Source organism: Sphaeramia orbicularis, chromosome 18, assembly GCF_902148855.1.
Source record: "Sphaeramia orbicularis chromosome 18, fSphaOr1.1, whole genome shotgun sequence".
In the NCBI taxonomy this organism is placed as follows: Eukaryota; Metazoa; Chordata; class Actinopteri; order Kurtiformes; family Apogonidae; genus Sphaeramia; species Sphaeramia orbicularis.
This window is the reverse complement of record NC_043974.1, coordinates 31290222-31306243: the sequence shown is the minus strand read 5'-3', so window position 1 is coordinate 31306243 and position 16022 is coordinate 31290222. Positions and strand designations below refer to the sequence as shown.

At 36.0% G+C, this 16022-nt stretch overlaps 1 protein-coding gene across 1 annotated transcript in view; it reads right to left on the bottom strand.

The window, feature by feature from the left end:
- LOC115438332 (phospholipid-transporting ATPase ABCA1) overlaps positions 1–16022 on the bottom strand; it is a 419337-nt gene that overhangs the window by 324734 nt on the left and 78581 nt on the right. The window contains exon 13 of the mRNA XM_030161907.1: positions 1824–2029. Within this exon, the coding sequence (XP_030017767.1) occupies positions 1824–2029 (206 nt within the window). The remainder of the gene's footprint in view (positions 1–1823; positions 2030–16022) is intronic.

The following is a 16022-nucleotide window of genomic DNA, read 5'->3' as shown; positions in this document are numbered from 1 at the left end:
GCGAATTTAATATGCAGCCTTAAACGAATAGTCTGGCCAACTGGGAAACATAATCATTTACTTTCCATTGGAGGTAACAAGTTTAATACGATTGTGACGTTTGCATAACAAAGACAATGCATTAGAATGAATCTTAGCATAGTTTAACACGACTGGAAGAATAGCATAAATGTCTAGACTGTGTCACTTCACTAAGCAGCACACCCCTAAATATTACAGATAATAGTGACAGATTTAAGGGTTGCTACGGCGACTGGAAAAACCAGATATCTTCAAATAGTGACCGGGACTTTACTTTCAGTCATTTGCAGAAGGTACCACATCTTTATTTGAGGGAGATCAATATTAGAGATACGTCTTTATTGCTAATTTCCTGTTTAATAAGCAGAAATGTTGGTAATTTGAGTGATACCTCCCATTTGTGACATTTTCTCAGCCTTCTAGCATTTCAGAGGATAGAAAATAACCATTACTTAGTAGAGCTTTCATTGTGAAAACACCGTTTTTCTTCTGCACTCGACGTAATTTCACACAAAAATTGCTATAACTGCACAGAAGTTGATACTGTGGCCGAACGTATATAGAGTTTATATTTATGTAGTTTCTTTTTGCTTTAATTTTCTTATACTTCATATTATATTTGGGTGCTTCTATGAAACTATTCCCTAAAACCAGGACATGGGGGCTAAAAATTCAAACCAGATGTAGACTAATATTATGAACCAAGTTTGGAAGCACTTTGGGTCTCTTTTAAAAATAAATATTTACTGAGATAAAAGAGAAACTATTTTTCAGATCAAACACGTTTTTAATATATTTTTCTATTATTTTTATTTTAAAAAAATCTGCATGTAACACGGTAAAAAGGATAAAAAAAAAAAAATTACAGGCTACTATTTTTTTGAATATCTTTTTATTCTTTCACAGGTACATTTTGGGAATCAAACTAATTATGCAAGGGAGAGTGTTTCCCAAAAATAACTGCTGTTGCAAAATCACTCACGATTTGTGTTTAAAAGTGGACATGATGGGTTACACGCAAAACCTGGAATGAGACAGCCAATTCATAAAAAACCCATACGTCTGGATTAGAAAAATCACTAGGATCCTCAAATTTAACAGTGTCTTTATTTATAGCGGTATATAAGACCATCTGAAGCCATGTGTTCCAGATCAAATGCACTGACACCTTGGTAGCTTTTCCTGTCCCAATTTTATGATTTGGTGCTAAATAAATACAATTTGATATGACTTGATTTGAATTAGAGGACTGACCTTTATTTGTTGACCTAAACCTATTATTAGTAACCTGGTTTGTCAATGAATCCAGGCTTTTATTTCAGGAAATACAGAAAATCAATACACTTTAGCTTGAACACCAATAAAATCCAATGTACTCTAGTCACTGCCACATATGGTGAAAGTAAGAGAATTTTAGGTGTTTACAATGGACATAAACAGACATATGCTTATAGTTTAGATTTCATTATTTTATAATATTTAGCCTAATCGAAAGGTTTGTTGTTTTTTTTTTTTGCTACCAAGTCAATTTGGAGTTTCTACTATTTTATACAAACTGGTTCAGATCCTAAAACACTGCTAAGGCTGGTAGACACTGTTCCAGTCACCGTAGTACTTCCTAAATTCTCTACTGTTTCATTTCTTCTCATAAGTGAACTTTCAGCAGTCTTTTACTGAGGTTAGACTAACATTCTAGATTCATGTTCAGCATATGTATATAAGAAATGCTAAAATGAGCTGTAAATTTTAGTTGCTGGTCTGGTAAATGTGGTGTCCTTTATTGGTTTGACCATGTCACATACCTGTCTTTTGCTTCGCTGGTACGCTCTACCTCGTCGATGTCCATGCGGATTTTATACTTGACATAAGCGGGTGGTTCGCTGGAATTTGCAGGGAGGTTTTCAAAGACTATACCGGCCCAGTACGTATCATTGTCCAGAAGGTCCAGGGCTTTGTTCACCAAAATGTTTTCATCTGTGACCGCCTCAAACTTGTCCAGGTCCAGACACTGTCAACACAAAGAAAAAACAGTCAAGTAACCGCTAGAAATCACACACATTTTTTTATTAATATCACACAAAAAAAAAACGAAAAAAAAAAACATGCATACAAATAACTTGCATATCAATTCAGATGATGTTTATTTTATATAAGGTGAGTTATGAAATTTACAGAGCCTTTGGTCGGTCCCTGATGGCAGCATGAAAACGGTAATCATTTCCATGCACTTTCCATGTTTCTATTTTTTGCCCACCCTCCAAAGGGGAGGCAAGGGGGATTATTTTTGGTTCGGTTTGTTTGTTTCTTTGTTAACGCTCAAGCAGCAGAACTATTGGTTGAATTCATACCAAATTGGTTTATAGATTGCCAGTGACCCAGAATAGATGTGGTTTCGTTTTGGGAAAAGTAGGTTTAAGTTATAATTTCTTACAAATTTTTAAAATCTTTTTCTTTCTCCCATGTACTTATAATGGGCAAAATTTCAAATGTCTATAAAAACATAACTTTATTATAATTTACTTCAAACTTGTCACATATATAGAGGTGATTGATGCGCTAATATCACCACATGCATAGACATGATGACATCAGCTGGATCAATGCCAAAATAAGCAACAATACATGCGAGGGGTAGGGCTGTGTATTGGCAAGAATCTGACGATGCGATACAAATCACAATACTAGGATCATAATACGATATATCATGATAGTGTTAAAAAAGCAATTTTTTGTTTGTTTCTTTTTTTCAAAGCTTATTTCCTGGAAGAATTGAATTACTCTAGAAATATGTACAAATATTAAACACATCTTTATTTGATCAGAACAGGATCTAATGCTATATTACATTTTTTTTCTAATTCTCCTAGTTTCCAAAGGAACTAAAATGTGCCGCTCTCCAGTAAAAAGTGATTTTAGGATGCTTCAACTAACCATTATTTAGTAAACAATAATAAATAACAAATAAAATATAAACAAAGAAAAAAAAACAAAAATGAACTTCCGCCATATCTGCATTTGAATAAATACCTAAAAATATTGATACAGTACTTTTTAATATCGATACAGTATCGTGAAATGAAATATCGCAATATATTGCAGAACTGATATTTTTTTACACCCCTAGTGAGGGGTGTTTTTTTTTTTTTGTGCCTGGCACCACTTGTTTTGATTGTGTGTTTGATTGATTTATTAACTTATTGATTGAGAGATCATTATTCATTGTCATTTCATGTCAGTTTTGCATTTCTTGAAAGTGAAGCAAAAAAAAAAAAAAATTACTCCAAAATAATTTTAATTATTTTTCATTTTAGCCATTATTTATCTATTTATCTGGATATTTTTCTTATGTTTCATACTTTGGTGAACAAAACATGTAATCTCCATAATTCCATACACAAAGTAAAGCTGTGTTTCCACTTCTTTTTTCCAGAATTGGAATTCAAATGTTTCCACTTCAGGGCCCAACATATTCAGCCCAGTGTTCCAGTACAGATGAGTCAGTATTCTACTAATAGATGAGAATGTGCTGCACGTTTTAATATGCAACACATGGGGTATCAGGTTATATGAAGCGCCTGCAAAGGTGATTATAAGCAAACAGCCATTTATATTACAGACTCCTAAGGGTTAATATATCCAGACAGGGATATTTGTGCTGTTCTGTTCTACTAAAATGGAAACAGGGGCTGACTGGCAGATGGATATTTAGCAAAAAGTATCACTGCGCTATTGATGGAACTGCAAGTATAGTTCCAAATTATCTGGAGCTGCCAGGGGGTGGGAAATGTTTTGGGCAAATGAGATACAGCCCTCCCTGCTCTGTAGCCTCGTCCCCTGTTTCATGAGATGGTAATGAGCGAACCATCCTGGGAGGCAGTCACACCTGACAGCTGTCCACACGTCTCAGTGCTGCAACAGTTTTGTCATATTCTCCTATTCCCCGACTCTCTAGTCTGTATTCTTTATCAGGTTTTGGAGAGAAAAAAAACCCTCAATCTCACAGAGGCAGCATTTGCCCAGTGCAGACAGGTGAGCGTATCACAGCAGTGGAGCGGTTACATAAGCCCAGACTTAGTGTTGAGTATAAAATGTTCCTTCACATACAAGGTGATGGAAGTTTCATACTTACAACTTAAAGGAGTGATATTTATTTAGCTTTTTTTAAATGGAAAAATGTATTTTAAAACATTTCCCTGTGGTCTACGTAAACTGCAAATGCTACGCTTGGGTCTGAATTCTTCATTAACTAGAAGCACTCGGAGAGCGCAGACCTCCGCCAAGGCTGATCAGTGGCCCCCCCTGTGGGCCCCCCCACGCCAAGGAGGTTATGTTTTTGCCAGGGTTTGTTTGTTTGTTTGTCTGTCTGTTTGTCTGTCCGTTAGTGTGCAACATAACTCAAAAAGTTATGGACAGATTTTGATGAAATTTTCAGGGTTTGTTGGAAATGGGCCCCCCCGTGGGCCCCCCCACCCCCGATCACCACCAAAATTGAATAATTTCTTCCTTATCCCATTTCCAACAAACCCTGAAAATTTCATCAAAATCTGTCCATAACTTTTTGAGTTATGTTGCACACTATCGGACAGACAAACAGACAGACAAACAAACAAACCCTGACAAAAACATAACCTCCTTGGCGGAGGTAATTAAAAAAAAAAAAAAGTATTTATTTAATTTTCACGTTGTAATAAACTTACACATAATACATGTTGGTAAAAAACTGTGATGGATGCTTACCAAAAACCCACAAGGGGCTTAACAAGTGGAAACCTCCAGATTTCAAAGGTTATTTACAACTGCAATTAAAATATATACAGGGTGACACAAAAAAACGGGAACTTTTTAACAATCCAATAAAACCAAGAGTGATGGAAGAAAAATATTTTATTCATAGTAATTGAAACCTTAAAACATGCCATTTAAGAAACAATGATGGAATTTTCTTTTTTTTTTTAAATTACAGGGTGACCCAAAAAACGGGAATTTTTGAAGTGCGTATTGGCAGACATGAGCAAGTGGCAGCACTGCGAGACAGTGACCTTGAGCAAGTGAACACACCCCCATTTTAGTAACCATTGGCGGCTGTGCGAGAATTGTTCGGTAACTGTATGAACTCAAAATTCGGTAATGTTCCCTGGCCCCCTAGATCGCCAGATTTGTCCGTTTGTGATTTTTTCTTGTGGGGCTATCTCAAGAGTAAAGTGTACACGACTCGACCAAGAACTCTGGATGAGTTAAAACAGAGAATTCAGGATGAAATTCACAGTATCCCAGCTGAGATGTCGCAGCGGTCAATGAGGAATCTCAACAGCAGATTTCAAGAATGCATTCGTACAGGAGGACGCCATCTACAGGAAGTAATTTTTAAAAAATGAAAATTCCATCATTGTTTCTTAAATGGCATGTTTTAAGGTTTCAATTACTATGAATAAAATATTTTTCTTCCATCACTCTTGGTTTTATTGGATTGTCAAAAAGTTACCTTTTTTTGTGTCACCCTGTATTTGAAAAATATTTGCAAGCTGCACAAAAGTACATTTTCAACAATTTAATTCAATGAATGAAACTTATATGTGCAAATGTCATGACGTAACTAGTTATAGATGTAACAAATTAAGCAGGAATTAGAACAGGTTGTAGGAATCCACTCAATTTTTGCCAAAATGAATATAAAGATAGCTTTGCTGCACCTGGGGGGTTCAAATTCCAACTTTATGAACTATTAGGGTCCAAATACACAAATAAATGTACCAAAGACTAATAAAAGTGGGTTTAGCAAAATATGACCCCTTGAAATAAATAATGTCATAGAAAAGATGTTTATTTCAGCTAACTAGGAGTACAGAAGTGCTTTTTATAGACACGTTTAGAAGGCAGTAGGCAGCGGTGCTGAAAGATAAATCAGAATTTCATTGACACTGTGATACGATATGAAATAAACACATCACAAAAACACAGCCTGTTGTGCTGCGAATGAGAGAAATCACTGTGTTTACACGTTTCATGCAGTCACAGTCATCCTGAAAACATCTGGCCTATCAGATGGATGGATGTGCCGTCGGCCAATGAGACGATGGCCCAGTCGGTTGTGAGCTACTGTTAATTTAATGCCTGTCAAGTTTAGACAGTGTGATGACTGAGGGAGAGGAAATACGCCAGAAAATGTGGCTGACTAGGACCAAGTAGGTGAAGTTTATGATTATGAGGTTATACAAGCCCCTTATATTTAAAAAAGTAATTTAAATTGCAGACACTTTTCCATCTCTGTTTTAATCTTATATGTTCTGCCTGTGTTCTGCACTGTTTTCTGCGTTTTTGCTGCTGTAAACACTGCAGTTTCCCCACAGTGAGATCACTAAAGTCATATCTCATCTTATATTTCTTACTTTAATTACATGTTTTTGTTACATTTAAAGGAAATATTGTAAAAGAAGTAGAGGAAATTGAAGTGAAAACTCATTGTTGTGATTATGTCTGCAGAAACAGAGCCGTTTTCTGCACAAATTATTTCCAAATAATTCACATACGTTGTTTATTTTTGGTCTTTTAGTAAAATTGTATCAATGGATCAAGAATAATTTTACAGACAGATTAATATTAAAACCATTCTTTTTGCTTTTCTTTGAATAATTTATTGTGAAAATTAAAAACAACTTAATTGTTGGCTGGAGCAATACAAATTAACTCAACAAAATTGCTCCCTGTGATAGTACTTCTCAATAAAAAAAAAAAAAGCTTAAACGTGCAATTATGTTTTTCTAATTCTAACAATTTTTTTTTTTTAGAACAAACATTTTCATTTACAAAGACAAATATTTTTGCACTTTGCACATTGCACATATTTTCAGAACAATAAGATAACTATGTTTTTTTAAAAATACTTATCCATTCTCCAAAACTAAACTCTTTGTCTAGTCATTTGACAGATCATCATGGCAGTGGATTTGTTTTTTGTACGTTCCTAAAATGAGCTCAAGATGCTCTGACGCCAAAACATTAGTTCTACCTGCTGTATGTTCTAACCTGAAGGAGAGAGAAAAAAAACAAAAAAACATCCAGGAGTGATTTTGTGACCCCCTGGCAAATCTCATCACCTTAGGGGTCTTACCCTACAATTTTAGAAACATTTAGCCAAGAAGAGAAAAGAAAGAAAGCCCCATTCTCTGACAGTCTGCTACCATCTGTGGTTACAACTTGCATTCACCAAGGCAACATTTTGATAATACAACATCACATTTATTTCCATCATTCTCTGGATCAACCCCAGATCATAGCACTGCCCCCACAGGCTTGGACTATAGGCACTAGGCATAATGGGTAATCACTCTGAAACAGGGTAAATCGGGACACATTAGACCTTTTCCTATTGAAACAGTCCAATCTTTATCCTCTCTACAAACTGATGATTATTTAAACAAGTGATATTTATCTTTTTTAAAATGTAATTATGCATTTTAAAACATGTCCCTGTGGTCTACATAAACTGTAAATGCTATGCTTGGGTCTGAATTCTTCATTAATTCAACTCCACAGGTCCATATTCAATTCTATTTCTGAGTAATGACACCACCAGAAAGGTTGTTTTGAGCGCTGGCCCTTTAAATGCAAATGAGCAACTTCAAGCCCCACCCCCTCCAGGGGCTTCGTCGGAAGTCTTGACCTTATATGCGTAAATATCGTGACGCAACTAGTTATAGACGTAACAAATTAGCAGGAATTAACCCTTTCATGCATAGTGGTCACTACAGTGGACCGCTATTCTACTGCTCTTCTCTTGTATATTCATGGATTTTGCTGTTTTAGTTCCATATCAGCCTACGCAGTGGACACTTATGCATCATGTAACTTTGCTGTTCTTGATAAACCTGATCTGCAGTAACACGTTTGAGTGTAAATCATTTGTTATTAGACTGTAATTATCATTTTTTCTTTAACAAAATGGGCATGTTTGCATATTATCCCCATGAAGTGAGTAATAACTAGTATTAGAGTATGTTTAAATATGAGAAAACATCAGATTAGCAGCATTAAAAGTGTTTTTATTTCATAGTTTTCACAGTATACCAGTAAATACACATTTCTTGGCTTCAAAAATTAAACGCATCATATCCATTTGACTGGACATTTTTGCAACTCCATGCAAAATAGGTTCATAAAAAGCTGTCAATCGCATTGTTTTTGTTTTTTTTTTTCATGCCTTAAGAGGAATTAAAACAGGGGAAAAAATCATGATTAAGGTTCTCATAATTCATGCATGAAAGGGTTAAAGTGGGTTGTACAAATCCACTCGATTTTTGCTAGCTTTGCAGCACCTGGAATGTTCAAGTTCAAACTTTATGAACTATTAGGGTCCAAATACACAAATAAATGTGCCAAAGACTAATAAAAGTGGGTTTAGAAAAAAATGACCCCTTTAAGAAATAAGAAGCTCCTCATTCATCGGTTAAAGAAGTGAAACATATTAATCACTGCAATAATAAATCAGTGGAAGGATCTGAACTACTTAGTTGAATCAAGTTGAGTCAAACTATGTAACTTTCTGTAAAATGGACCTATAATGATGCCAGAGGACTGCATCCAGACTGCCATAGGGTTCAATATTTAAGAAACTACCACATGGAGGCAGCTGGAGGCAACGATCTGGTTAATGCTGCATTCACGGCGTATCCTTTGAACTAGAACTACGAGTAGCAGAGTAGGTAAAGCATGCGCTACTTGTAATTCTAAACCAGATTTAACACTTTTACCAGCCTCATGTGAAATGTAACAGGAACCCAAGCATCTCCAAAAACAACCAGTATCAACAGTTTAAGTCCAATAAAACTGATTATAACCGTTACAGATCGTGGATGAATTGGACTTTTTGCTACAAGTATGTGTTAATAGTGATTAGTTTGACCCCATTGTAATTAAAATGTCTAATTACAAATATGTTGTTCAGATCGTTGTGTATTCTTGAGTTTACAAAAAAAGCAAAAATGAAAGAACTGACATGTTTTTATGCAGTGGTGTTAGTGTCAGTTTATCTAAACCTTAGACTTACAACTATTTTTTGGTAACTTCCAATTTTTTTTTTTTTTTCAACACTTACCTGTCTTGAATGTTTTTTTTTTGTTGTTTTTTTTTTTTCATTTTTTGTTTATTTGGAAAAGCAATCATACACAACTTTCCTTTCAGGTACATTTCAATATCCACACCTCAGTTGTGAACCAGAGAGTAATCGTTGCTAATCCAAGTTTTTTTTTTTGTAGAATAAAAGAACAATTATGCCAAGTGGGTGGGAAGAGAGGGCTTGCTCCGCTTCTTCTTCAGCAGGATAAAACACATTAAGGTGTGTATAATGTATATCATGTAAATGCTTTCACATAACAGATATATTCAATTCACAGCAATTACAGGTTTTACATAGTCTGTCCATTTTGACCAAATAGTGAAAAAAAAAAAAAAGATTCCCTTTGACCCTTAAAAGAAAATGTCGACTTCTCCAGAACGTAAATATTCTGTACAATATCGATCCATTCTTCAGTTGTGAGTGCTTCAGGCTTTAACCGTTTTCTAGCGGTGGTCTTTTTGCCCGCTGCCAAAAGCACTGACAACAGTTTTTTTTAACCTTTCAGAGTCCAGTTATCACACAAGATATCTCCTAAATACAGGGCTTCACATTTAAAAGGAATTTTTTCAGTAAAGATGTTATTTAGCTGCTCTCAGAATGGTTTAATCCACAGAGGGCAAACATGCGGCCCGGGGGCCAAAACTGGCCCGCCAAAGGTTCCAATTCGGCCCTTGGGATGAATTTGCAAAGTGCAAGTTAAGGCATCAAACTCAAAAATAATATCATAGTAACCTATAAATAATGACAACACCAATTTTTTCTCTTTGATTTCGTGCAGAAAACATTAAATTATGAAAATGTTTACATTAACAAACTATCCTTTAACAGTAATATGAATAACTTGAACAAAATGAAGAAATGAACAATATTCTGCCTGTTACTAAATGTTTTGTGCCTTTGTAGATCTGATCTTTAATGCATATGTATAAATGATAAGTCGAGGCAGAATATTGATAAAATTGTGCTTATATTTCTTAACAAATTCCTTTTTTTTTTTCAGGTTATTCACATCCTTTTTGTTTGAATAGTTTGTAAATGTAAATATTGGCATAATTGAATGTTATTTTTTGCACTAAAACAATTTGGAGTTGTCATTATTTATTGGTTATCATGCTATTATTTTACTGGTCCGGCCCACTTCTGATTAAATTGGGCTGAATGTGGCCCCTGGAAGAAAATGAGTTGACACCCCTGGTTTAATCACTGGACAACTCCATAAAATGATAGTGATTTGCGTTATTTGTCCCCTTTCCTGAATATTCTATCACTATTTATCATCTGCTTTTCACTTTTTTTTTTTTTTTTTGGAGTGGGTGGGGTTAAATCAGGTCTTTTCCTGTATTTCATTTAGTGACTACACAGAGGTTTGTAGAAGCTCAGAATAAATTCGAAGGCTGTTTTATCAAAACTTAGGAAAAAAAAACACTTTCAGCAAACCTACATGGGTTTTACTGGGGAATAAATGTTGCAGAAGATGACAATGTTTCCATGTTTACTATGGAGTCTCTGAACATCCAAATCTGATGACTATGAAAAGCTGAGAAAACTGCATTTTACCTCAATTATTTGCATGTATTGAACGGATTAATGATTCAAAAGTTATTGAACATTTTATACCAGTAGATGATTGTGGCCACAGGTTGCTGTTTAGGTCTTTGAGGCCAGACTTGTTGTATATACACAGAGAAAAACCTGGCTAAATCCACTATCATTTTAGAATAAGGGTAAAAAAAAAAACGAAAGAAAAAAAAAAAAAAACCCTCAGCTTTCTTGCATTTCTTTAAACCATTCATATCCATCCTGGGCCATGCCTTTCAGCTTCATTCACAAAGCAAGACTGTTTATATAAGTTATTTCTTGCCTCCAACGACTGAGCCGGCAGCTAAGGATTAACTGACAGTTATCAACAATCAGACCGGAGCTCAACTGGGAACTGGCTTCACTGATGTTTTTCCAAAGCTGCCCTGGCCTAATTTAAAGGAACATCCAGGACAAAGCGTGGAGTTGTGCTGCTGCTTGCATCATCCTGTGTGGGTGCACATGACGTGATTACTGTGCGATGTCCATGTCGATATAAACACATGATTTTGTACGTTAGTGGCCAGACAGCGAGTCATATTAGAGTTGGATAAACTGTGGTGCGAATTAAATGAGTCTGAGAGACACGCTTCAAACAAACTGCGCGTCAGATCATCAAACTGCATCTAAAATGTTTGCCTCCACACGTTTCTGTCTTCAGAAATGGAGGGGGTGTGTCTGACAAGCTCGGCTACGTTCTGAAACCGACAAGTCTGCCCACTTCACTGAGTGACTGGCATGGTTTTAGCTTCTCCAAGTTACTCATCTTGCTTTATTTAACAACGACATCCTTCACTTTCTCTGTGCAACTGCAACGCGGGTAAGAAAAGTTGCGGAGTTCACAGCGGGAGGTCAGAGAGGTGGTGTAAAGAAGGCGGATTTTTCCTCAAGTTCAGCACAGTTTTGTCTGATGACATATTGTGCAAACAGACAGAAGTGTGTGCAGTTTACTCATCTGTATTCTTATTATTTCAAGGGTAAAAATGTGAAGTAATGGATTTACTTCACAGTAACCATAATGCTCATAAATCAGGTTAAATAGTCTTTTATCAGTGTATGATCAGTGTATTCAAAGCTAAAATTCATTCATTAAATATACGAATAGAAATACAGCTCTGCAGTCTGACAGTATATATATTATGTGCCAATAAAAAAGTGTGGAGGCAGCAGTAATTATGCTCCAACTTTAACTTTGTTGTGTTGTAAATCACATGCTTTACAGCCTTATTTTACATTATATTGCTTTCTACTACATGAGATCGATGCATGATTTTTTTTTTTTTTTTAAGTTGTTTATGTCAGTTTTTTCATATCAGTACTATTGTTGTTGGGTCTGTATTCAATCTTGTTCAGGTTAAATGTTACTACTTTTTTCACAATATTTTTATTGGTATTCAAGTTTTATAATAAAAGATAAAGAGTAAATAATAATATACATAAAGAACATGATTAAAAAAACAGATAGATAGATAGATAGATAGATAGATAGATAGATAGATAGATAGATAGATAGATAGATAGATAGATAGATAGATAGATAGATAGATAGATAGATAGATAGATAGATAGATAGATAGATAGATAGATAGATATTCTTATGAACATGTATACATATATGTATCAAATGTTACTTCTGATATTTCCCTGTGTAAATAAAATGAAATGAGACAAATCACTTCCTTTTTGCACACAATCCACTGAGGTTTTTTTGTTTTTAGTTAAATAGAAGACTCTCTGACAAATGCAGTTTTCAAGTATTGAAACCTTTTCATACGACTAATAGTTTTCAATTGCACATCCTACTTTTATCAATGGCCCTTGAGCTGTTTCTACAATTCGACTGGGCTCAACCTGTGCCCAATGTAATTCATTTTGTTCATTTTAAATAATAACTAGGAATAGTTTTTAATGCAAGGTCTCACATTTGATGGTGTATATCAGACCAGTTCTGCAATCAGACAAGAACACAGTACAGTTGTATTGTTCCCAAGTGGAAGAAGCTCGGATCCATCAGCAGTCGTTTTGATCTGAGTAATTGGGGATGAAGGGCCTTGGTCAGAGCAGAAACCAAAAACTCAATGATTACTAGGAATGAGATCCTCCAGAGCTCCTTTGTGGAGATGGGAGAACCTACAGAGAGACAACAATCGATGCGGCACAGAAATGGAAGCCAATCCACATTAAGAGGCACATGACACCCACTGGGAATCAGCCAAAAGGCACTTGAACAACTCTAACACCATGAGAAGTAAAATCCTCTGGTGTGATGAAACGAAGATTGAACTATTTGTCCACAATTCCCAACGGCGGCTGTGGAGGAAACCAGGCACTTCAGCTCATTAATACCAACCCTACAGTCAAACACGGTGGTTTTAGTATCATGCTGTGGGGATGTTTCACTGTGACGGGGACCAGGAGATTAGTCGGGATAGAGGGGAAGACGGATGCAGGAAAATACAGTGCATCCGGAAAGTATTCACAGCCCTAAACATTTATTAGATTTTCATGTGTTAGAGCCTTATTACAAAGAAGATTAAACAAATGTTTTACCTCAAAATTTTACACAAAATACCTCATACTGACAACGATGAAATGAAAATAAAAATACTAAAACATAACATGTACATAAGTATTCAGTGTTTGCTATGACACTCAGAATTGAGTTCAGGTGCATCCTGTTTCCACTCATCCTTCAGATGTTGCCACAACTTGATTGGAGTCGACCTGTGGTAAATTCAGTTAATTGGACAAAACAGAGTTTTTCTAAACCGGGGAACAGGGGCACTGCACCCTCATACTTTCGGCTAGCGCCCCCTTACCGAAATTCCAATTTTTTTTTTTTTTTTTTTTTTTTACCCCAAAGCTCACAGTTACACCAAACGAGAGTTCTCGAGACTAAATGACCTTGAAATGACCTTAAATGACGCAAGAAGTTTGAGAGTTGTTTTGTTGATACTTGGGCATTTAAATATGTCATCCCGCAGCACGAAACGGAAGAAAGCTAAAGACTGCCTGGGGAGATGAAGATGACTTCTTTTTTCTGTCACAAAGCGGATAAAGCTGCTTCTGACGGTGAAATTGGGACAATCAAGGGATCGGTCGATGAAGCCGGTTCGGGGGCCTCTTTGAAGGACGTGCTAACCAAGCCCTGTGACGGCGGCACTCGGGAATCTGTGACCAACGAAGACCAGATGTCCTGCGCTGATGATGACACCAAGTGCTCAGTGGAAAAGCAAAACGAGAAAAAGGCCGAGTTCCAGGAAAATTTCAAGTATGTACATTTTGTTTTGAGTGCGCCCTCTTACTAATATTTTCTAGAAAAACCCCATGACATGATTTATAAAGACACACACCTGTCTATACTCAACTCAAGAACCTTCTTGAAGGATAATCATCACCCTGTATGGGAGAGTGTCCAGAGGATGCTCCTCCTCAGTATAAGGCACATGACAGCCCACCTGCAGTTTGTCATGGTCTGAGACTCCTTCAGGTGCATTTTGTAAGGAAATTCACTGGTCTGATGAAACAAAGATTGAACTCTTTGGCCTGAATGCCAAGCGTCATGTCTGAAGGAAACCCCTTGTGCACAATACCACCCGTACACTGAAGCGTGGTGGTGGTGGGGCGTAGTTTTGGTAGCAGGAACTGGAGGACTAGTCCGGGTCGAGGAAAAGCTGAATACAGCAACATACAAAGACATCATTGATGATGACTTGCTTCATAGTGCTCTGGACCACAGACTGGGCTGAACATTCACGTTTCAACTAGACTACAATCCTAACCACACAACCCAGATAACAAAGAAGTGTCTTTGGGACAACTCTGTGAATGTACTTGAATGGCCTAACCAGAACCCAGACATGACCCCAATTAAAAATCTCTGTAGAATTCTGAAAATGGCTGTGGACCAACACTCCCCCATCCAACCTGATGAAGCTTGAGAGGTTCGGCAAATAAGTATGGGAGAAACTGCCCAAAAATCAATGTACCAAGCTTTTAGCATCATCCTCAAACAGACTTGAGGCTTTAATCTCTGCCAAAGGTGTGTCAACGAAGTATTGAGCAAACACTGTGAATACTCATGTAGATGTTTTTTTTTAACCCATAAAGACACAAACATCTATTGTCAACCAAAACTGCTGATCCATTAATCCTATCAATACATGTGAATAACTGGTGTAAAATACAGTTTGTCATCTTTTCATCGTCATTAGATATGACCCATTTGGACGTTCAGAGGCTCCGTAGTTACCATGGAAACACTGTCATCTTCCACAACATTGTTTCACCAGTAAAACCCATGGAGTTTGATAAATGACAGTGGATGGACACAGTGGGTTTATGTTCAGTTAATGATATATTTTGCTGAAAAAGTAACATTTTCTTCAGTTTTCTCTGTTTTTGATATAATAACCTTTGAATTTACTCTACGTGATAAGTGAATTAAACATAGAAAAATATCTTTTTACTGAAGATAAATAAAGAGGATAATATTACAATAAACAGCGATAAATCACTTAGGAAAGGGTAAATGGAGAGAAAAATTCAATGGCGAACTGCCACAAAAGTAGCGCTCTTTATCAGTTAATACATTTGTAAAGGTTTCATACATTTTTTTTTTTTTTTTTACTTGGCCAGTATAAGGTATCATGTGTATAATTCTGCAGTAGAAATTAAGTTCATCTATTTTGGAATCATGCTGTAACACAAGAAAATGTGGAAAAAAAAAAAAAAAAAGCTGTGAATACTTTCTGGATGCACTGTAGTCTGTACCACGGCACACAACTGAGCCTCCTTTCAAAATTACAAACACAGAAATAATCCACCTTTGCAAAGACATGGTCCCACAACAAATAGTCACGGTTTGTTCAGACAAGCAAGCAACGAGCAAACTGTTGAAATACCCAGAGGTGAGAATCTTCACTGAGCTCACAATTCCATTCTATTACGATTGACAAGTCAACAATTCTTAAGCACAATGATTCTCAGTGTATTCTGTCCTGAATTATCAGTATTACTGCACATTGACTGACTTATCTGGTAATACAAACATTCAGATGAACCTGAACTTTATTTAGTAAATGTAAAGAACAAAATATGACACACATTAAAAAACTAAATATGAATTACAAGAAAAGATGTGAAGATTATCTGGGCTCATAATTCAGTTCAGTTATGGTATCTGTATCATGATGCATCTCTGAACAAACAATATCCACATGTCTAATAGCTATTTATTTAAGGTTCTATTTTACTGTATTATCATTCAGATGATAAAAATCATTTACCTACTGCATTTATTTGTATGATT